The 23261-nt window shown below is 41.4% G+C and overlaps 1 protein-coding gene across 7 annotated transcripts in view; it reads right to left on the bottom strand.

Annotated features, from left to right (window-relative positions):
- Positions 1-23261, bottom strand: part of PIKFYVE (phosphoinositide kinase, FYVE-type zinc finger containing) — a 62958-nt gene that overhangs the window by 28550 nt on the left and 11147 nt on the right. For 5 of the 7 annotated variants that reach the window (XM_057411794.1, XM_057411796.1, XM_057411799.1 and 2 more), the window contains 11 exons: positions 21220-21391; positions 20302-20509; positions 18781-18870; positions 15403-15541; positions 12634-12791; positions 11716-11827; positions 9801-9948; positions 9140-9307; positions 3909-3971; positions 1722-1851; positions 1199-1379 (listed from right to left, as the gene is read on the bottom strand). In XM_057411794.1, coding sequence (XP_057267777.1) covers positions 1199-1379; positions 1722-1851; positions 3909-3971; positions 9140-9307; positions 9801-9948; positions 11716-11827; positions 12634-12791; positions 15403-15541; positions 18781-18870; positions 20302-20509; positions 21220-21391 — 1569 coding nt within the window. Of the gene's footprint in view, positions 1-1198; positions 1380-1721; positions 1852-3908; positions 3972-9128; positions 9308-9800; positions 9949-11715; positions 11828-12633; positions 12792-15402; positions 15542-18780; positions 18871-20301; positions 20510-21219; positions 21392-23261 lie in introns of those variants that run through there. The other 2 variants (XM_057411797.1, XM_057411801.1) reach the window with 2 other exon arrangements.

Raw genomic sequence — 23261 nt, 5'->3', positions numbered from 1 at the left:
CAGATGAAACATCATATACAGTCATGCTGGACACACAAATCTTTTATTTAAAAGTCTGGCAAACTAAGGACAACACGAAAACATGTATGAAGTTCCAGGATCTCTATGTCCCTCCCAACAAATGCATATTTGTTAAACAGGGTACATTCTGGAAGATAAGCGAACCTAACTTCTATAGGCCATCAGAAGCATACCCCTTAGCACATGCCATTTCCACTGACATCAAACAAGTTGTAAGCAAAGGAAAGAAGGAAAGGAAAACAGAAAGGAGAGAAAAACCAAACTTCTACCTACTAGCTGAACACATTGAACACTTGACTACTGTGCCTACAGTTACAAACAATCACAGGAGTAATGAACAACATGAAACAGGTTTCTGAATAACATGTTTCAGAGTACATTTCTGTTATCAGCATGAGAAAACAGCAGACAGCTACAAAGAGCTTTCACCTCTGAACATCTGCTCTTTGGACTGGAGATTCAGGAGAGAAAGCAACTACTGATGCTGCCTGAAGAGATGCCACCACAACTATGAGGTTCTCCTTATATCTTACATGGCTTCCAAATACAAAAGGCCTCCCAAGGTGAATTTTGTCAAAGAAAAACAGGGCTGAGCCTTTGATCCCCAGTCATACTAGCTCCTTGAATGTCAGTTTCACATCAGCCTCTCAGAAGAAACTCTGCTCGCCACAACTCCAGCTTTACAGTTCACCAATGTCAACGGTGCGACATCTGGCAGAACCGGATGCACTATCCCACAGCAATTAAGTTTTCCTCTTGAGGAAAGTCACTGTACTTCACATGGGAGGAGCTCAGTCTTCCATAATGGATAGTTATAGAGTAACAAGATTGCTACACAGAGTTCTGCAAGCTACTTATCCAGCACTCAGTACATCTCCAATCCAAGCACGAAACAAGCAGAAACCAGAAAAGGAAGTAAGTCATTAAAAACATGTTGCTCTTTGCTACCTTCTGCAGCCTAAAAGAAGAGATCAGCTCCAGGGCACTGAAGTGCCTTTCCCAGTATGCAAAGCTCCTTCTATGCAACTTCTTCTAGAATGCCACCTTACTGAAAGGCTACATTGGACAATTACACTACTAAACATGCTGGGGGTAGTACAAAAGGAACTCTTCAAACAAGGGGTGCTCCCAGCAGCTCCACCCTTTCATTTCCCTACATCTACTGTTTGATACTTACTTTTTTGATATGAACAAACTGGCGGATATCCATGTCATCATCTCTGTTCTTGACATCAGGCCGTACAGTTTGAACTACCTGGCAGACCACAGGTACAATGATATCCCTCCAGGACAGTGACAGGGACTCATTGTACAGAAGCTGCTGAAGCAGTGCCATCATGTGGTTGTGATTAGCAGACCTGAAAACAAATACATGTCTCATGAGAAAACTACATGAAACAGTGATTAGCTGAAGTTGCATTTCAGAAGTAAATTTCTTAACATTCAGAGTGCAGAAAGTCTCCAAAGGAAGAGCTGCCTAGAATGTTCTACAGTCAGCTCTGGTCCTGCACTTCAATATATAGAAATCACAGGGAAATAAGCAATCAAAATATACTATAAAAAAATGTGGTTTTCACAATTCAAATTAAGTCCTTGTTTTGCCCACTGTAAATTAAGTCCCACTGAAAGGTGGTGGAACAGAGTGGCTTCAGGAATTGTTAGTCAATATATGCAAATTCCTTTTTCTACATATTTCTTACAGCAGCCTTTCCATAGCTTGTTTCTCCCCATTCTCTTCCCTCAGCAGATCAAGATTGCTGTGATGCCAGCCTAGGGGTGTGAAAAAGAGTTCTTTGGACTTCTCCTCCACCCTCCTGTTGAACAACGACTCTGAAAGAGACAAACAAACCTTATTAATATAAGGTCACAACTGAATGTCTGTATATTTCTGAAAGGCTAGTTTGAAATGGGAAAACTTTACTAAGACATAAGCCTAATCCTCTTGAATAACTGAGTTTGAGCTAGATGTCATGGTAATATGATGATGTAAACAGTATTGAGTATAAAAGTGGTGAGTGTACAAAGGCAAAGTGAGCTACTAAAATTCTTGTACTGCCAGTATAGACCAGTTTTCCAGAATTGAGCTGTTACCAAGTTTAAGACAAAATTTAAAAAACTGAATCTTATATCCCAGTTTTGCCTATAAATAAGCAACAAATTCAAAATATTATGTACATTCGTAATACATAACCATAATACCTTTCAGACTTATAGCATTGGTCCAAGGCACCGATTTGATTGACAAAAAGCAGCTGATTTGAAGACATCTACACATAAGCGGCATTAAAAGATCTAGTTATTTCATTTAGGCTGCAGCACAGGTATCAAAAATATCTTTGTAGAGGCCCTGTTTAACACACCTCCCTGACAGATTTTAAAGAAGTGCTAAGCTACTAATTCATATGTCACACTTCTGAACCTTTAGATGACTTGCAGCCCTGACCCCACACACCACCTCCTTGCTGCTCAGGTGCAGACAGAGCCTAGATGAACAAGTCTGCTGGCAGCTATGTCACAGTATTTAATATTACAGAATTATCAAGGATCTTCTGTCAAGGAAGTGGCACAAACTTATCAAAAGACCTCAGCACATTTTCTCACGTCCATCCACATAACCATCATATACATAGGTGTAGCTCTGCTACAACAAACAGGATGCCAATGAAGGCTATATCCACTGAATATATTCATTTCTAAATCTTAAATGTCGGCATGAACTATAGCCATTTCTACTTTAGAAACAGCCAGTGGGTTTCAACAGCATAAAACAGTCCTCACTTAAGAGTAGGCTTTCCACTTTCAATCACTATCTTCTGTAGCAACTCCTTAAAACTTCTCTGGTTTGCAGTACCAAGAGTAGAGGTTCTTTCAGGAGAGATTTATGTGCTTTGAAAGAATTACTAGATTGTTTCCCATACAGGTATTATGATATTACAGAGGGAAGTTATAAGCTTCCCCATTCTCATAATGGCCGATTGTAAGTCACATACACTAGTAGTGTAAAAATTTTCCATCAGTAAGTAGTAAGCCTTCAGAGTTCAAGCTTAAAACTTCCCAGAGTGCATGATCCAACCACAAAGTTCTCATACAATAGCAATCTGAGAAGGATGAATGGGAAAAAAAAAAAAAAGGACTTAAAAAACAACAGTTAACTTCTTCCAGATGTTCCATACCCCAAATTAGCTATGCAGAAGATTAACAGAAACTACATCCCTTTTCTTTCTCCTGCAAAAGCCCAGTTAAAACCTAAGCATCAAAGACTTTGTTTGCTGGCTGCACAGCCACTGGGGTTTTCCCCTTATTTCCTCCTCTTACAAGCTCACCAAAATCAATACCATTAACTAGGACAAAAAATCCCAAAGTTCACCTGGTCACAAATACTAGAGGGCACATGGGTTTTAAAACTCGCAACTGCATCTAATGGCAATTTCAGAAGTAGAAATGTTGGTGGTGGTACTGATGACAAAAAACCTAGACAGATTTAAGAGATGAAGCTTTAAGCTATTCCGTGGAAGCACAGCAACTAATCATAATCACATCTTCATTTGCTTGCACAGAAAGTTAAAGATCAGTTACATAAGTCTGTGGGTGGAAAAGTTGTGAACAGACCTGGCACTTAGACTTAAAAAAAAAAAACAAAAACCCCAAACAAGTAAAAGCTTTTCTTTAAGTGTTTTTGAATAGAGAAAACCAAGAAGAACCTTAAGCTTGAAAGTGCATTCCAAAAAGTTACAGTATAGCTTATCTACCAATTTTGCCACAAATAAATTCAGATTTACTGTCAAATAAATATTTCTGAAGGGTTAACACCCTAGTAAAGGAATATTGAGGAGCTTCCATCATTATATTGAAACTGCACAATAGCAACATTTTAAGCTTCTCCTTACCTTTAATAAAAGCATCACTTATGGAGAACATCTGCTGCCCTCCGTTCTCAGGATTCAAATACTCTGAAAGAAGAGAGAAGAGGGAGATAGGCGGAGACAAAGAAAATGACAGGTTACACTGGTGTGCCCATATAATTAGGATGCATAGGATGTACACGCCCACACCAGAAGCAGCAGCATTACTCATCTAAGCATTTAGTCACCAATTTAGCAACAGCTTGATGGGTGGTAAAGACAAGAATATCCTCTCATTCTTGTTCTATCAAAAAGTTCTATAGACGACAAGAAAATTGTACTTATTACTGTGAAGAAACAAAACAAACAAAGGAGACACAAGGAAAGATTGAACTAAAAGTTTGCTTTCCCCACTGACCCAGACCACACTTCTCTCAATCTGAATACAAATGTGCTAAGCTGCAAGCAGACACCATAGGAATGTCCAGAGAGGGAATGGCCTCCTCACTTTGGTCTAAAATCACAGTTTCAAAAGCCATCTTGCTCTCACACTCCAATGAAGTTCTTAGACTGAAGTTCTCAGCCATAAGATTTATCTTACTTGGTGAAGGAAACGAAAGAGCCTGCCTTTCAAAACCTAGAAGTCTGAAGTCTAGAACAGTTTAAAGTGTTTTGAGGAATCAATGCTGACAGAGGTGTACTCCCAGCAACAAAGGAAAATAAGAGATATATCACTTTACATATGGGAAAGACGATGAAGCTCCATCTACCATCCCTGTTTAGCTTGCTAGATCTTGATCTTTCATGCAGGCTGGCTGGCTACAAAAAGCTTGTTTTCTCTACAGGCCATTAGACCGTTGTGCCTTTAGTTAGTTCCTTTGCTGTACAAAGGGATTGTACAGTGAGAAAACAACTGCAATAGCCCAAGCACTTATACAGTGCAATAATCCAGAGTCTGAAGCTCTATATCACATTCCCTGAGAATGGTCCAGATCTACTGCCACAAACAGAATGCAAGACACACAGCTTTCACACACCAACAGAAAGCAACAGAGAGCTGACAGGACCCAAACAATCACAAGTCTCTGAACAGCAGCACTCATAGACCCTTCACATGCCACCATTTTCAAAACCTGAGCTTGTCCACAGTTGCCCAGTTTGAAAACATATATACTCAATACATGATCAATGTGCCAAAGAGAAGCTGCACGCTCCCCCTGCAGTAAAATAGTTATTTGCAGGTTCCTTTCACCTCGTGCTTAGATTAAGAGTCTAACATTACCAGTAATCTACTGCTTGATGAAAGCTGGCTCACCCTCAGCATTTATTCACCCACAACCCCACAGACTACCTAGAGAAAGTCACGTCATGCTGTACCTTCACATGAGTATGTATACTAGCACATCCATCCCTCTCCACCTTGCAACAGCCTTAGGGCAGCAGCCTCTACTGTGAACACACTCATATTAGGTCTGACATATACATCTGACTGACACAGCAAAGGCAGGAGTTATCCCTAGCTGAAACATAACCTTAGTTATGCTCTAGTCAAAGACACAGGTGGCACCTCTAAACCAGCCACACTTCAATACAGCTTCACCTCCTATAACTTTGGTTCCAATTGTGCCCCGAGAAATTCCTGACAAGGTAAGATACCATACCCCCTCATAGACTGGACAGATAACACACTCACAGGTGTGAGTTTCAGATGGTGAGAGTGGTTAATGCGCATTTCTTACACATCATCCCTAGATGCATCATGCGCCAAAGAAGAAGCAGCAGGGGGGAGGAGGAAGTTCCTGTAGTGGTTTTTGTAGCGTTGTCTGTAAGCAGTGAGCTAACAAGTGACTGTCTTACAAGCTCCCCTGAAGAGGTCCACCAAAACAACCCACCCCAGAACATGAATTCCAAGGTCTGACCCAAGGGCACCACTGAAAGCAAATACTAAAATGCACACAGAAATTCACAGGTCTCCAATGGAAACCAGCAAGCACATTTTTTATACACCTTACAGATTGCTCTGGTTAAACATCAAAATGGACTGGTCTGAAACCTCAGCTTTTTTCCTAGGTACACAAACAAGCATTCATGTATCCACAAGTACCCACTAAAAACCAAGGTGCACCTTCCCAAAAAGTGCACCAGGAGGGCTCCTGATAACAGCACGCTAAGGCCTGGCAAGCGATGGTGGTAAGGAACTGTGTCATAGCTATTCAGATGTTCTTCTCTTTCCCCCTCCTGACTAGATGCAGGCATCAAAAACTAGCTACCAAAAATACCTCAAGGATATCTGACTGCAAAGACATTTAGAAAACAAAGCTTCCAATACTGTTAACTTTTTAAAAACAGCAACTTTAAAATAAATCACTTATCTCTTTCCCAAATTCAAATGCAGAAAGCAATCAAACTTTGTTTCCTCTTTTGATAGACACTATAAAGTACCATTGTCTTTAGACAGTGATACTATAAATGAGTCTATACTCACTTGTAAGATACTACAAGGCAACTAACTTGGAGTCACTAGAATTCCATGAAAACACACCAGACATTAGTCAGTCTGTAACATCACAGGAAGCCCTGCCATTAGACTCAGACTATATACAAACCACATTGTTGTAAAACACAGCTGGTACATCACAGGCAATTGCTTCAAAGCAGCTGACTTCTGTGACTGGTGGAAATTGCATATCCCTTAATCATTTGAAGAAACCCACTAACCACTTAGATCAAAGTTGACCTGCACTTCTAGCACTGGTGTTTTGCCCTATGAGTCCTCCCCCAGTGACTGTAATTTACCAGTTGTGAAGAAATTGAGTTACTCGCCTCAGAAGGTGGATGTGATCTTCAATTTTACTGCGTTATTTCAAAAGAAATCAAGTCACTGCCACCCAGTCTAATGACAAAAGACTACTTAAATAAAATCAAGCCAGATACACAAGTCCATAACAGTCATAGGGAAGTTACTGATCCCTGACAGCAGCAAACACACCATGTCACTGATTAACTACAGTACCCTTTTTTTAAAATAACCATGTCCTATTTTACATAGAAACATAACTATCTAGTCTTGACTGTCTAATCATTGTGATACTCTCCAACATCCTGGATGGCATCTTTTGTCAAATATAGCCAGGATAAATCAGGAAAACAACATGGAAGACTTTGCACCCAGACTTTAATATTTCCAGAATAAAGTTTTAACAGTCATACATTCCACTACTCTAGGCTCTGCAGTATACACTGTAGGATATTGTCCCGCCTAATTCTGAAGGCCTTGAATAATAAATATCTAAGTACCTGTGAAATTACAGTCTCCCTATTGCCAAGTGTTTCTTGTTATTCAAGATACTATCAATTCATTTTAACTTGTTGCTTCCTTGTTAGGCCATTCCTGTAGAGACTCCCTGTACTTGTAGAGGGTACAGATTTTTCCAAAGCTGCAGGATAATACCTACCTCTTCACAGTGCATTTTAGTGACTCACACCTCTACCCTATGCCAATTCCGGGCATATTACCGATACTTCCTGTTCAAGGGAAATCCATTCTCTTAAAATAAATTGTTCCCAGTTTTCACTACCAATTACACTACTACAGCATAACCTAGTTAAAAGACCACACACTTCAAGAACAGATAACAAACACCAGTCAGCAGAGATTCAGCAAAGATAGCAGAGTGCTACCTTTAATCGTAATTCAAAGATAGAAATCTCTCTCCTCTCAGTCCCCTTACCACTTGCCTTTTCCACTGATTTTCTCCAAGCTCTCCATCAAAGTCTTTCTCAGAAAAGCTTCAGCTGTGGTTATGAGAAACCTTGATTTGGTCATCATTTTCCAAGAGAATTAGGTTCTCTTACATTTCCCCTTCATCATGTTCTGCTTTTCATATATGGAGATAAAGACTGAGATATGTCTGAAACCAGGACTAGCATTCTGCCAGTCCTTTAACACTGGCCAAGCCAAACTAACTACTACCCACTTTACTCCCAACACACAGATAAAAAGAAACCTGCCACAGTTGTGAATTCATAGGATACTGCAGCACACCTGGGCCTATTTCTAACTCATTTAATCCAGCACCCCTGCCTCCTAAAAGGAATTCATCAGTATATTCACCTTCTCCAATCTTTCCTTCCCTGCACAGGCATTAGCTTTTCGTCTGATTAGGGCATGAACTAGAAACAAGTTGAATGGAACCAACAATGAGTTGGCGTCAGTAATGCTGAGACACTTGACATCAACTTAGATTTTTACCCTACTCTGCTCCTTTCTCAGGAGGAGGCGGGGAGGAAATAAGCAATTAGATTTCCCTTCTTCTACCCATATTTCAGTAAATAACAAGAGGTGACTATGACAGGCACTAATAAATGCCCCCTCTAATTTGCCTCTCTCACCCACGTCTAAAATGCTTTCAAAGTCAGCTGTGACCAATTCCTTATTTAACACTGGATCATCTTTTGGATCCCCTTGGAAATAGTGAAGAGGTAAGGGTGAAAGAATAATTAAGAATAAGAGACTCCTTAAGAGCAGCTAAAGATAGAAATCTGCAAAGCTGATGTAACCTTAAGTGAGGAAGCAGAGCAAAGACATCAATTGCTCCCCAGCATGTAAAGCAACTAGAATATACCAGACCCAAGCCAGAGACAAGCCCTAGTTTCAGTCAGCCCTTGTCCAGTTTAGAGAATGCAGTTGTCAACAGGGAAGTATATTATTTTTTCCATAAGGATTTTGCTTAGTCTTTCAATTTGGTACTTATTTCTTTCCAAAGAAGTTTTGAACACCGAGTACCTGATTTCTTCCTACTTCACTTAAGTGGATGTTCTCTTTTGAACAAGTGTTCTACAATTAGAAGTCAGCACAGACCTCTTCCAAGTTAATTTTGTCCGGGTTTTGTTTGGAGTTTCATTTCTTGCTTGCTTCTCCAGTTTAATCTCAAGCAAGTTAACACATAGCAAACTCGTTTATGCACGGACTATTTTTCAACCCCTGTTAGTCAGAAACGGTGTATGTGGACCTGCCTTATTGTATGTACAGACAGAAGACTTTGTTTCAACTGCAAAGAGAAAGTCCCAGGGGAAGTTACACACTCTGAAGAGAAGGTGTTTCAAGAGGTCTACTGAGCCTCCTCAGAGGTGAGCACATCAAAACTGCAAGCAAGTGCCAACTAACCGTATTTCCCCCTCTGTAAGACAGCTACAAAAGTAGTGTCCAAATAGGTCAGTATTATTAGGGCCCAGCTCTCCATCATGTGCAACTCCAGCTGGTGACTACCTCATACCTTTTTGGTCAGCAGGGTGAGGGGGCACATGTGGGTACTTGGAGTGCTTCTTGATATGGAAGTTCACGTTGTCCAGCTCCACGTTCAGGCTGATGGAGGCGGCTGAATCACTATCCATTGTGGACTGGAAGCTGCTGACTGAAGTGCGCTTGCTAGGGCTGGCGGAGTCTTTTAGTGTTGGGTAAGGGGAAGATACAGGGAGGAGAAGGGTTCAAATGGGAATCATGAGGGTATCGGAGAGGAGAAAAATTGTCTTTACTACATAAAGGCCAGTGTGCAATACTACAGGAATACAGTATTTTTATAGTTCTAATCTTATCTTCAGGTGTGCATGCTAATATATTGGGCATTCTTTAGTGCATTGCTATAGGCCCAAATCAAGCAGAAGTCTGCTTGAGAAACAGAAGGCAGCAATTTACATGCTTCTCCTCCATTAAAAGTATAAAGTTTTGCCAGTTGCAACTAAATATAAAATACTGTATCCGTCATAAGAAACAGGAAAACTAGTTAGGTTACAGTTTGCTTTAATCCTTACAGCCCCATGCATGCACACACGAACACACACACACATAAAGCAAGACATGGTTAAACTACTATGTTCTGAGGACTGGGGATAACAGGGGAGAAGGCAGAGTGAGCACAAGACTCAGCTGAAACTCACTGGCTAAGTTATCTTCTCCTTCATCAGCAATCTGTTCTGTGTCACTGTCATCAAACTTGATGTCTTTGAACCAGGATGGCTCAGAGTGCCCCTCTACAGAGTTCACAGAGTCACTGTCTGGAGATGGGGTTTCCGAGAACTCCGTGCTCTAGAAGACAAGGAAGAAAATTCCAAAAAAAAGGTGTTAAAAGTGCAGCTCTGCTGAACTATTAAGCCGCTTAAAAAAAAAAAAAACAGCCTGCTACAAATGCAGATCATTTTTAAAGTCAGAGGGTACTCTTAGTGGGCTGAGCCAAGTTAGTCATACAGCCACCCCACTTAGCATGAATTAGGAGCTCTCTGGAACAGAAACCAAGTACTTCTTTACACTTCCCACGTGCTCTTTCTCTGCCTCCTTCCCACTTCCACACAAGCTGCAACTAAGTGGCACTAAAGGACAAGTTTCTTCTACTGCACATTTTCTGTCGCCACATCCAGCTAACCAGTTTTGAATGCTTGCTATCCCCCCAGCTAATTTGGGTGATGACTGTATCCTTTGCCCAGAAACCAGCACACGCAGCTTTTAAGGGAGGCTAATTCTAAGTTACTGAATCAATTCTGTGACTGACCAAAGTAGCTCTAAGAGTTTCACTCACAACTCAGACTCCAGCAGGGGCTACTGTGTCCAAGCAAAGCCTGCCTAGAGTGCCAGAGAACCTGGAGAACATTTAAGTGATTTCTATCAGCCACTGTGATCTCAAGACCTCACTATCATTCCTTTGGATACAGTTAGTGCGACAACCAACTGAATCAGCAAGCAAGCGAGTCAACAAGAGTCTCCTGACTCTTGTCCAGGAGAAATGAGATCAGACAGTGCTTTCAGCTGGTGAGAACAAGGATTGGCTTTGAACTATTAATAACATAAGCCCCTTACAAACAGTTAGAAACAGGGATCCACAAGCACTTGCTAGTTAAGGGCAAGCTTTTACCAGCAAGCTGGGACAGTGCAGTTGACTAGCGGAGATGCCAGATGAAGCCCAAGGCAATCTCAAAGGAACACCACATGACTGTGGCCAAGAGCTGAAATTCATGAGGAAGACAAGATGCTAATGGCTGCAAGCTTTCTGACTGAGCTGCGACAGACAGCTGAGCCATTCTTTATTGTAAGAAGCTGCAGAACATGTGAAAGTCTCAAATGAATGCTTTCAGGTAACAGAGAGACTACAGAGATACCCTGTTCCAGTTAAAAAAATAATCCAGTCGCTCAGGCCAGTGACTGCTCTTACCCCTTAGTAAGTTTGATTGCAATGAAATATGGTAGGATAGCATCCCTGGTCACTGGTTGCCTGCCTTCCCCTCAGATAGCTAGTCTTATTTGGGAGGGATGAAAAATACCCCCTCCCAGTCTTGTACCATGGTGTGGTACCAAATTCTTTATTACTGCCATAACTGGAGATCAGGAAAAGGTTACCAATACAATATATAAGAAGATCCAATACTGCATATCTAAAAAATCTATTCTTTGAAAGTTTTTAAAGAAGCAATTTTGAAACAGAAGAACACAACCACCATTGTCTCCATCACCAGTAATTGCACACAGATTCTAGATTCTGCATGATGGCAAAGATGCCACAAGCACAGACTATGCTACTTCAAGGCCTCCATGGAAAACATCTGCAATGAGAGGCACTGGCCTGGAAAGGAGACCCTTTCGTCCACTTTTTGTAGTGCACTGTCTGTAATAACACATCCTCTATAGAGGACAGTCCCAAAGTTTTCTTGGCAAATGCAGCTTCCTCAGGCTTTAAATCACTAAGAAAAAAGGCCAGTTCCCCAGAGAGCTGATTCATAGATATGCCTGTTGAGAACAGGATTAGAAAAGATTCTAGTCAACAGCCAAACCCAGAAAAAAACATAGTTTTCCTACTCCTTTTACCTGCAATGGTCTGTAGAGAGCATACTCATCTCTGAAGAGCTGATCATGATGACTGACGCATTCTAGCCAGCGTCCATCAACCAGCGCTTGTCCTATTGCGATGGCTTGGACCCTGGAAGTATGAAAATAGAGATGGTTTTCCAAGTCTAGTTCTAAACACACACAGTTTATACTACAGGCATGCTACAAAAGGGAAGAGTCATTTGCTATGCACTATTTGACTCATCAGTATGTCATTAACCAGACGCTATTTAAAATACAGTGGAAAGGGAGTGGAATGTACTGATTCAAGTATGGACCTGGATGAGGAGACTGCTAGTACTCTCAACTCAGCTAAGGTGTCCAAAAGATGTTTAAGACATATTGTTTGTGCTCCTCCAGTATTGGCAGCTTGAGTTACATATACACTAAGCATCTCTACTGAGTGAGGACTTGCTCTATGCTTAAGTACCATCTCTGTTTTATCCCCCTCTCGCACAGCTAAATACACCAGATTCTTTATACTCACAAGGTTAAGAGCCTGCCAGCCCCAGCAAAAATTTAGCTATCAAACACTATTAGTGATCTCTGAACCTATGGGCAGACTTGCCCTTTTGAGAATAAGCGAACATTTTTGGATAGTCTTTGTAACACATTAACTGTTCTCCAACTGTCTGAGTGATACTTGTCCAATAAGCTACCTCCTCCACCAACTCCCAAACCAGACAGCCTCCTGAACCCTGTTGGTTTGGACCACACAGAGTGACAACCCTACCTGCTTTGGTAGGTAGCAAAGAAAATATCCACATTTTCTTTCTTTCTCATGTCCCTGCAAAGGGGTCTATCTCTGCAGTCTAAGGCACACTATTCTCAGCTAAAACTTGGAACCTCCCATGACAGAGATAGATGACATCTGCTGTCTTAAAGCATCAGGGTTACCTTGTGGTTATGTGCCCATTTCTGATGAGCCAGTTGACCAGCTCTTTTCCCACAATGCAGTTGGGATGTGTCCGCAGCCAGTAGCGATGGTCTTGAAACTCCATCCCGCTGTTGTGATGGCAGATTTTCTTCCACAGATCTTTCAGTTGGACTGAGTCCTGGACAAGAGGATGTGCAAATTACTTACTAGTCTGAGCTTATCACTGGTTTCAAGGACATCAACCTAGGCTCTCAGATCAGCTTCTAGATCAAGGGCCCTCCACAGACAAAATCTAAGCCGTTCTCCACACTTCTGCATGTGAAGGTACAAACGGAAACAGCAAACATACATGAGATCAGCTCCTTGTATTCTTACTCTTATGTAAAGGTGAGAACAAGGAAGAAATAAAGACGGTACCCTCAGAGTTAAGTTTTTTTGGGTTTTTTTTTAACGTGGCAAGATTTTGTACTACCTAGAAGATACTTATGTTCTTACTACTCCCCTTTTGCACCCTATTCTCAGACTCAGGTGGTGTGTGTAAATGAAGTGTGAGACAACAAAAACATCATCCAGAAGAGGGTTTTTCTATATAATCTATTCTTAACCTAGGCTTTGTGAAGCATACGAGTCCATTAGCAAGCCCCAGATACAGAGCAATTGACACAGCAACGCACACTGCTACGTTCAAGTTCTAGGACACCATTTCTTATTGGGGATCCCTTTATTGTATTGTTCAGTAACAAGTCTTCTTTTAGACACTGTTGGCATGGCCACTAAGCAAAAGAGGTGTTTATACCTCCCAATTCAATTAACCATTTTTGACTCTGTGGATCAGTACCCTCCAGCACTTGGTACACATCAGCCTCAAACTCATTTTCAGGCCTGTTAAGCACGTACACCAACTCTTGCTTAGGCTATGCTCCATCCAAACTGCTCAGTCTCTTTGTACCTGGGCCCTTTTGCTTTCCACAATACGCCCTATCTTGGCACAGCACAGTCCCATTGTTGCAGAGAGGAAACTGGGACTTGGGATTATTCTGAGAGCAACAGAGCACCCCAAGAGGTGGAAAAGAGACACTGCACCTCACTTTCTCAAATGGCTCAGGTGTTTTGTGTAAGGGTAGGGAGAGGAGAGGGGAAAGCTTAAGTTTTAACTGGTTTCAGCTTTCCAGTTAACTGCTACACCCACATTACTGCACTTTCCCAAGAGTGCCCTGAAATCCAAGAGTTTTCCTTCACTTCCGTTACTGGACTGGCTTTCTGCTTTTATTTCCAGCAATGGCTGTCCTGGTTGTTATTCTAAAATCTATGTCATCAGCTCTCCTTCCATACCAGGTATAGAGTCAAACGGATCAGTAATGAAACACCTCATAGGATCACAAAATTTGATGCAATCAGCGTTTCCATGGTTCAGCTGCCTTATAGTTTACCCTTAACTCACATGCTGAGCTCATTAAACTGCACAAACTGGCAGAACCCTTTCAAATCCAGGATTTTGACCTCTGCGTCACATAAAATTTGCTTATCCCAGTGCATTTACACCATCCTCTAGCTTTTATTTAATGAGCAAAGTTCATGAGTCTTCTGAATGGACTACATTAAGCTTTAAATTACCTTCTGATATAGAGTGAGCTCCATGTGCTAAGTGCATTAAACAAGAATTCCCAGAAAATCTTACATTACTTGACACTGCATCTTCTGATCTTACATGAACAGAAGCAATACTACCAATCCTCTTCTCCCCCAAGGAAGCAAAGAGACAAAAATTAAACAATGTGAAGCTGAAGTGCACTGGGACTTGATCATCTTGGTCCAAGTTGTGTTCATAGCACTTTATATTTCATTTTTCCTGCATTAACATACATGCACAGGCAGGACAGTGTACAGACGTGTCTTAATGTTCCTCCCTCACGTGATTATCTATTTACAGAGCACCCACAAAAAGAGTTATGCAACTGAACAGGAGCTAGTTTTTCTACACCCTCAGGAATGCTTGTATGCATTCTGCGGACAGTAGGCAAATACCTGACAACACACAAATGAGCCTTCCTGATCTCAAAATGGCAACATGAGCAATCTTGAATCTCTTAATGCGCGAAAGACACTCCCTTCCCTTCCCTGTATCTTTTTTGCCCCATCTGTTGGAAACACTTCCCCTCCCTCAAAGAAAAGAAACACTGTTTTCTACTGAAGATTGTACAGTAACTGTCACCTACAACACTGCCTCTGTGGGGAGGGGTAACAGGATTACGCAGAACACTGTTGAACATTGTTTTGTTTTTTTTTTACCAAGTACGTCACTGCAACCTTCCACAAATTGTGGTATTTATTCTGCAAACAGAGGGAGGGACCAAGTTAGGTTTTGCCCCAATAAGCTGTAACAGCTTTAACTTATTCATTGTGGTGTAACCATTTTGACGCAGCCATTTAAAGTTTTCAATCATGTGGCTTATGAAAGGGAAAATCTAAACCTGAAGAAATACAAAATCAGGTCATTGTGCTACAGGTTTAACCCAGAAGGAGCCACCATACACCAACTCCACACCACATAACACACTTTACTAACAAAAACTGTAAACACTTTTATGCAAACACCGTATGAAACTATGATTTGTTTCAGGAAGATGGAACTGCCCAAAGCAGCACCAATATTCTCCATCCCTACACTACCTGGAGGATCAGTACAGGTAAGACTGCTCAGACAAGAGCCTTTAAAGGTAGCAAGATGCAAGAAATGCAAACTTCATCGCCTTCACAGAGCGGGACAAACAGAAGACTGGTTAAGGTACCAGAAGGATCTTGCGCTCATCCTCAGTGGTCTCTGCCTTCGCATGTGTGCGGCTGGCCTGGGGGCTGACAGATGTCTCATAGGCAGGAACCATTGGTGAACCTGATCGATCCAGTGACAGGTTAGTGATGCTGGCCGACCTGTAGTGGAAGAGAGAAGGATTAAAGTTCATTGTGCAGTGCTCCAGCAGAACAGGCATTGATCTCGTATCATGCTAAAAAGGAACTTAAAGCTAAGAACAGACTTACTGGTTAAAGCTTTGTCCCCCATCAAAACAGGAAAAAGAATTCCTAGGATGCAAGTGTAGTGCTTTGGAACATCAAAGTTAAACCCAAACTTTTGTAAAGCTTTTTGTAGGAAGGAGTTAGAACTAAGTTTAGCCATAGCAATTCATATATGTCTACATTTGACTAGACTGGGGAAGGGATGGGATGCTGGGTAATTAGAAACTCCAGCAGCTTGGAGGCAAGACAGATACCAGCAAGGGCAGCCAACACCCAGGATACCTGTAACAGGGCAATGAGATTCCCCCTCTCCTTAACCCATTTAAAGTTGCTTCCTCCCTCTGAAATAGCTGATAGCTTACAGAGTCCAGGAATTTAAGCATCTGCTCTCTAGGGTGCCTAAACTGTCTGCTGAAGTTGGAAGTCACTCCACCTGGCAATCTTCCTTGTACTGCAATACGGATCATCCACCTCATATCAGTACAGCTGCTGGGAAATCTTGGCTATGCACTCCAATACAAACACACCATTTTGCAATTATCATTGCAAAGCTAAAAATGCAAATGAAGTTCCAGACACCCTCTGCTCCAATATCCCACAATTAGACTAAGCCTCTCAAGAAAGAGTGCAACTTCTGCAATCCAGCAGCAAAAACCATGCAGTGCAAGCTATTAATGCTAACAGCACCCTGAGGAGTGAGGACAGAAAACACTTCTGCAAACAGCAAGACGGAAGCTTAAAATGCCAGTGCTGAACTGCCTCCAGAAGCTTGCAGCAGTTTGAGTGACGAGACCTGTTGCCAGTCTCTAGTCTCTTAATGAAACTTGGATAACTTCACAGAACTTGGTTACTGGCAAACAGACACTAGTTATTCCAAAGAATTCACAACAGATGCTGTGGATGAGTCAGGCATGAAAAAGCAATGCCACCCTCTTTCAACTTTTTTTTCTGCAAGGAAGTAGGCACTAATACTACAATAGTCTCAAAATCACTGCTTTTTCCTCCTCTGTCTCTTAACAAGAATACAGGACTGATAAAGGGGTTTAGTTAGGTCCTTTTTAGTAATTTATGCAGAATCAAAGGAAACTCTATTGGTACTACATCCATATACATCTAGGGGTGATAAGCAAACACTTTCTGTCCTAGTCAGGCATTCAGGGCAGGCTGAAACTCTGACAATTTTCTGCTGTTCAGATCCTCTCAAGATAAAGTTAGAATGGGCAGAGTTTTGCAGCTTAACAAAAAGCATTATTGATGCAGAACATGAGACTGACATCAAAGTCCATCATTAAGCACTCCTCCCAGTTGTTTCACAACAGCCACTTTAACTATGGCCCCTACCTGTAAGCAGCAGGGATATTTGTGTAAAAGGACATTAAGCAAGACTCAGAACAGTCAGATTTCATGTCTGTGTCTTTATCATCACCAGTTACATCCATTACTTCATAGTATTTATCTTTTCTAAAAGCAGAGGGGAGGTTTTGCAATGAAAAAAAGTCCTTATCCTTTAGAAGGACCTGCAAAGGAGGAATTCAAATGCCTGCACTTGCAATATTTGACTGTTGTGCTGGGGTTTTTTCCCCTTAAATGGTCTGAGAAAAATCAAGACAAACTCAACACAGATACCCCATGCACAGGAAAAACAAATACTACTAAGTAACTTCTGCTACCTGCAACTAAATGCACTCAATCTTTCATCTTTTTTTGCTTCATCTCACCTAGAAAGAGGCATGGTCTAGCTTCTCTCAAAGAAACATCTACAGTGGCTTTGAGACAATCTAAATGGTAGCATCACTTAACCCAAAACAAATAGTTGTTTTCACAGGTTCAGAATTTGATTATTTCTCATCACTGCTTCTCAAACATGAGTCCAGACAGGTAAGTTACTATAGTGAGGCCACAAATTCTAACTTGAATGAGCAGTTTGGGTTTGCCAGGTCCAGCTTAGAACCTTTCTACTACTGCATGCGTCAGCAAACAGCAAAGGTCTTTTAAAATAGAAAACATCCATTCAAACGGAAGGAGGAGAGCATCCTCAAGGTTTCAGGCATTTCCTGACGTCATTGCAGTTATTTAGCATTGAACTTTCAACTCTGGACTCCTTGCCATATTTGCCCAGAATTGATTTTTGGTTCTAGTTTATTCACCAGTGTTTTACTCCCCCTAGGCAAGATCTTTGGTTCTCAGCTTGTACAGTCAGTATGGATCTCCTCTTAACCGTTACCATCACACAGAAGATAAAGACCCCAAGCGTGCGCTCCCTGAAAGGCACACCCAACATCCTTCTCAACAGAAGTTCCCTTGTCTTTGCTGGTCCTGCCAGATCCCACCAAATTGCTAAACATTCTGCATGCCTGTAATACCAATGCAAAGAATTCTTTGAATGTTTCCTGACTCCAACACTGAAATCTGGATTATCTTCAATCTGTTCTTTACACCCTTGCCTCAACTTTATTTCCCAATTTAACCATAATGAAAGTATGTAACCAGAACCATAGCAGAAGCACTGTGAAGTGGAAACTACTTCTTCTTCTAATACCATCCTATTTAGTGGGATTAGGTTCAAGTATTCACAACTTGTACTAAAGCTCCAATGAACATTTCCAAGTTCATTCCAGCACTCTTGCATAAAGGCCTATGATAGGATTTTAGCCTAAGGAAGCCTGACTACCTTAAACAAGATTATATTTAATGAAAGAGCAGAAGGAGCAGACTGGGGAGGGGGAAGGGGGAGAAAAAGGGAGGAACAACACACAAAACCAACAAAAACTACACTAAACAAAACTAAACAAAAGCTCCTCCATTAACTCAGTCTTTACCTCTCATTAACAAGCATCTGTTAGTCCTTTTTCTTGGCTTCCTCAGAACTCTACCTTTCTTAGACACTTCTTTCCCTTTCTGTCCTTTTCATCACCACCTTTGACTGATCCAACAGCAAACTACAGGCTCCTCAAAAGTAGTATATGTACTAATTAGAAGATATACATAAATGGCCTTTCCTTACCACTACATATGGGATATGGGTAACAGGGTGTCCCATTTTGAACATGAAACAGCATGCTCTTTAAAAACAAGCCCTAAAATACAGACTTTACAGTGAAAGGTATGCTAGGAGTGCATCCAGAACAGAAAGTACTCAGATGTGATTAGTTTACCTATTCCTAGCTGGTGACTTCCCTGCATCCTCCTGGACAGTCCCGAGGCGTGCAGACAGCGTGGGAGTTGAAGAGTCTGGATGAATCAAGCTGCAAGAAAAAGGAGCACATTACAGATGTCTGAGATTTGCCTCATGCAGCAGTGTCAAAACAGCTGGAATTAAAATACAGTTAATTCCAATGTTACCTCTCATTCACACCCACGATTATTAAATCAACAAGGGAACAGAGAAATCTTTCCCCACATGTAGATAAATGATAGCTGGAGGATAGTGCTCAAGTCTTCTCACTTCAGACTCAAGTCTTAAGTAATACAGCCTCTTGCCACTTCTTGCATTATCCTGCCTTCCTGCCCACTTTCCCTCTATCCCTTTTTGTTTACACATCTTCCTTACAGGCTGCTATTCCATGCTTTGGAGGTGAAGGCGTTGCCCCTGTATCTCAAACATAGCATTGCTTCGATAGCAAAAATGATATCTATTGATATTGTTAGACAGCTTTTACCCAGATAGCCAGATAACCTTCTGTAATTGTTTAACCTGATCACTATCACCTTTGCACTCCTTTTCCTTCCAGTCCAGAAGGAAGGACAGACAGTAAATGTTCATACACCACCAGTATAAATCCCTACTGGATAAAACATGAGAGATAAGCCACTGCACCCTAACTGATACAGCTGTACTGTCTGTGCTCTGGGATACAGACTTCTTACTAGCATGATAGATGCTCTTTGTGAGAAGATGTACACAGTACAACCTTGTCTGAGTAGCTGTACTTGCACAGAGTACCCTACTCCTTTATTTTTAAAGGACATACCGAAAAGACAGGCTCTGACTCAAGAATTCCTTGGTAGTTTCATACCTGCCTGTACTTCTGTTTTTAGGAAAAGAAGCACTCCATCTTTTTTTTTTTTTCCTTTCCCCACATTGAGTTAAATCATAGTCCTCAGAAATTAACTTGCATACCACTTGAGAAGGAGTACAGTGTTCTTTTACTCATCTTTCAAAAACAAAGACCCCCTTACTGAAGGGCAGTGGAAGAAATATATTTTGAAAAAAGTATAAGAGAACATTTATAGCTGTCCTTTCAATCCCACTTCCATTAAAACAGATGGTTACTTTCACCATTTCTCTCCTATTTGCACAGACAGCATCTCTTACATTCTCTTGCCCAACCCAAAACCTGACAAGTAAAGCACCAGATTTGTTTCTTGATACATTGGTGGTTAAAAGGGATGGTTTTTTTTTTGATTTGTCTAAAGACCTGCTCTGCCACTGGCATAGAATCACTGATTCAATAGGTTAAAGGAAGGCCTGCAAATAATTTAAAGCTCCAACAGCAACATTTCCAAATTTCAACTTAAAGAGAAGAACATAAGAAGCAAGCACAGGATTAGATTCTTTTTACATGAGACATACTTTTAAGTTTCCTAGATGGAAACCACCAGCTTTTGTCTAGGCAGGAGTGAGCCTGAAAATACAATTAAGATTCTGCATCTCAGCACAAAACCACTCACTTTACCTTTGCCAGGTTAGATCCTCCTCCAGGAAGATGTTGCGGCTAGCTTTACGGCTCCCAACTGGTGTGCGTGGCTCACCAGGATCCAGCACTGATACAGAACATGCAGAATCCGACAGAGCATTTAAGTCTTCTCCAATGGAATTGCTGTCTGTGGAGTGTGCATAGCTTAAGGCTATTTTGCGGCAGTAAGTGCAGGCTCGGAGATCCCCTATGGAAAGGGGAACCAGAGAGTGTAAGTGAACAGGAACAAATACTACTCTGTTTCTACAGGATCAGAGGTGTACAGTGGTGGAAAAAGGATTTCCTGTTTCAAATCCTCTTTGTGTGTTTAAGTCTAGTTCTCCTATTTCCTTAAAAAGGAGAACGCCAGATAATTATACACTCAGTGAATTTCTCCAAGTCAAATGATGCATAACATTATCAGTAAGAGAGAAACCAGTTGTGGGGAGAGGGAGATAGCACATGTGCACACTGGAATCATGGTACAGCAATAGCTAGTCCGATATGAGACATCAGCTGATGTCTGGGAATCATCACCTCCATCAGATGCCTTCAGTTTGGTAAGTGGTATTTGAAAGAGTTTCCCTCACCCTCAATTAGACCACATGGCTCATTATATTTTAAAATTACCATTACAAAGAGCATTACTTGAGCACACTTTTTGTAAGGAACACCCTTGTTAAATAGCGGCTATATTTGTTTTGTCATCATGGACACAGTAATGGTAAAAATAAGCAGGCGTAATCCAACATTGTGCATGAAGAAACTGGTAGAATTAAGTCCTGTGATTCTTTTTGCATATTTCTAAGCCCACTAGAGACCTGTACAGAATTCTCTAGCAGATGCCAGAATCTAAAACACAGTAGTCATGAGCTGAGCACACAGAGAATGTTCTGCTTTTCAACAGATAAGCCCTACCTGTATAGCCCATGAATTTTCCAGGGATTTCCTGATTGCAGCATCGACTACAGAAGATCTGCCCACAGAGTCGACAGTGATGCCTCCGTCGGAAAGTGGTGAATTTCTCACTACAGTCATAGCATTCCTTGCACTGGCTGTCAGGCATCCAGTACTGCTTCAAGTCACTGTCCTACAAGGAAAGGCAGCAGAGAAAGTTTTTTATGTAAACAAAAAAGCATGTTCGGATCTATGATTGCTTTGTAGACTGTGCACAAGAAAATGGCAATGTCATATATTCATGTGTGTGCACACTCTTGTGTATAAGCACAGAAAAGATTTTTCACGTGGTTTTGTAGCGAGTCAGAAGACTGAGAGAGTTCTTAACTGTGAGAATAAATCTAGCAAGCCTTTGCCTTCTTGATGCAAGATGGAGGGAAAGCAGATAAAAGTTATCATGAGCTGTAGATAAAGGTCAAGAAGAAACAAACATGAAGTACTGTTTGCAGTTTCCTCTCATTTACCCCTAGCACGTGACAGGCCCTCAACTAGCACAGTTTAAAAAACAAACCTATTTCAAAAATCATTTTAAGAGTTAATACTGGGATGTATTTTGAAAGGATTATAGATGCATGTAAAAATTTTGTTATGTGATCAAATTCTTCAAAACCTCAATAAACAGTTGTAAAAGCCTGTGGCCCAGATTGACATTGCTCCAAAACTCCAGGTTAACTGCTACATGAAGACAACTGTGGAGTACACACTCAGCAGACAACAACATATACTGATTTAGAGCATGGGTGCAGCCACAGGAATTTGTGTCTTAAGACCTGACAACAAAGAGTTAAATCTTCTGTTTGGTGTTGTAGCTATAAACAGAGGAAGACAAATCTCAATTATGATTCTGAGCACACAAGCTACAATTACAGTGGATGGGGACGACCAGTAACAGCCACATGACAGTTCTGACTGTGAAAACACTCTTTGCTAGAGTTCAGTTCTAGCAATAAGCCTTTTCAGAAGGACTGAATACTCTGGGATTTTCTTTGGAAGAGAAAGTGCTGCAAGAATTTTCTCAAAGCAACCCAGGAAGAGAGTAACTGCAGAGAAAAGTGATCCATACTCCAACATTCACATTAAAAATACAAGAAAAGCATAGCTGAATTGGAGTTGTTTTTTTTTTGAATGTTAACAAAGTGAAGTTTGACATAGTTGCTAGACCAATTTTGAGACCAAATGAGCTATGATCAACAAGACAGCAAATTCATGCTGTACTCACCCAAGAAAGCTTGTACAGAAAGAGGTCAAAGACCGCTCAAGGTCAGTCCAGTGTTCAAAAGAGCCTAGAAATCCTTAAGATGGACACTAAGCTTCAAGCAGGGAAAGATACAATGAAGAGCTTTCCAAGAAACTGTTGAAAAGCTGCAGGGGATGCCAAATAAGAGGTTTTGCTGCAGCTCTGCAGGATAAGCCAAGTCTCTGGTTCTGTCACACGAGTGGCTGTTCCAAGCAGCAGTGCCTCTGTCCACCATCACTCCCTCTTCACCTCTGCACCACTTGCATGTAACTGGATGTTTAGAAACCTAACCACTGCTGCTGGCACCTTCCGGATCTCTTCCTTTCTCAAGTCAGAGCTGACACGCATGACAAGAACAGACTGCAAGGAAAGGTTTAGAAGAGAAGCCTGGCCCCTGTTAGCAGTAGAGGTTGATTAGAGGGGCACCTACCAGGATCTGACATGCTTTCTACAACAGTAAAGTGGTCTGGTGGTAGAGTCAGATAGTAGGAAGAAATTGCTGCCTGGAGTGACTCAAGCAAGACATTGTTGCAGTCAAGGGCAGTGATGCATTGCTACCTCTACGGAGGTCAGCATGCTGACAACTAACATACCAGTTTCAGAGAAAGATCTAGACATACACATTTACTGCTGCATCCTGACTGAGCACTTCTCAAATAGCTTCAAAGATGCCTTGAAGTCTCCAGGGCCTTCAGACGCTACCACAAACTGAAACATTAGTAGGAGCCACACTCAGTGCCCTGCTTACTGCAATGAAAGGTTTTTG

This window comes from Pezoporus wallicus, unplaced genomic scaffold (assembly GCF_028554395.1).
Source record: "Pezoporus wallicus isolate ANWC-B61680 ecotype Strahan unplaced genomic scaffold, APGP_CSIRO_Pwel_v1 contig_6732, whole genome shotgun sequence".
In the NCBI taxonomy this organism is placed as follows: domain Eukaryota; kingdom Metazoa; phylum Chordata; class Aves; order Psittaciformes; family Psittacidae; genus Pezoporus; species Pezoporus wallicus.
The sequence above is the reverse complement of the archived record's forward strand: the minus strand, read 5'-3'. Positions and strand labels throughout refer to the sequence as shown.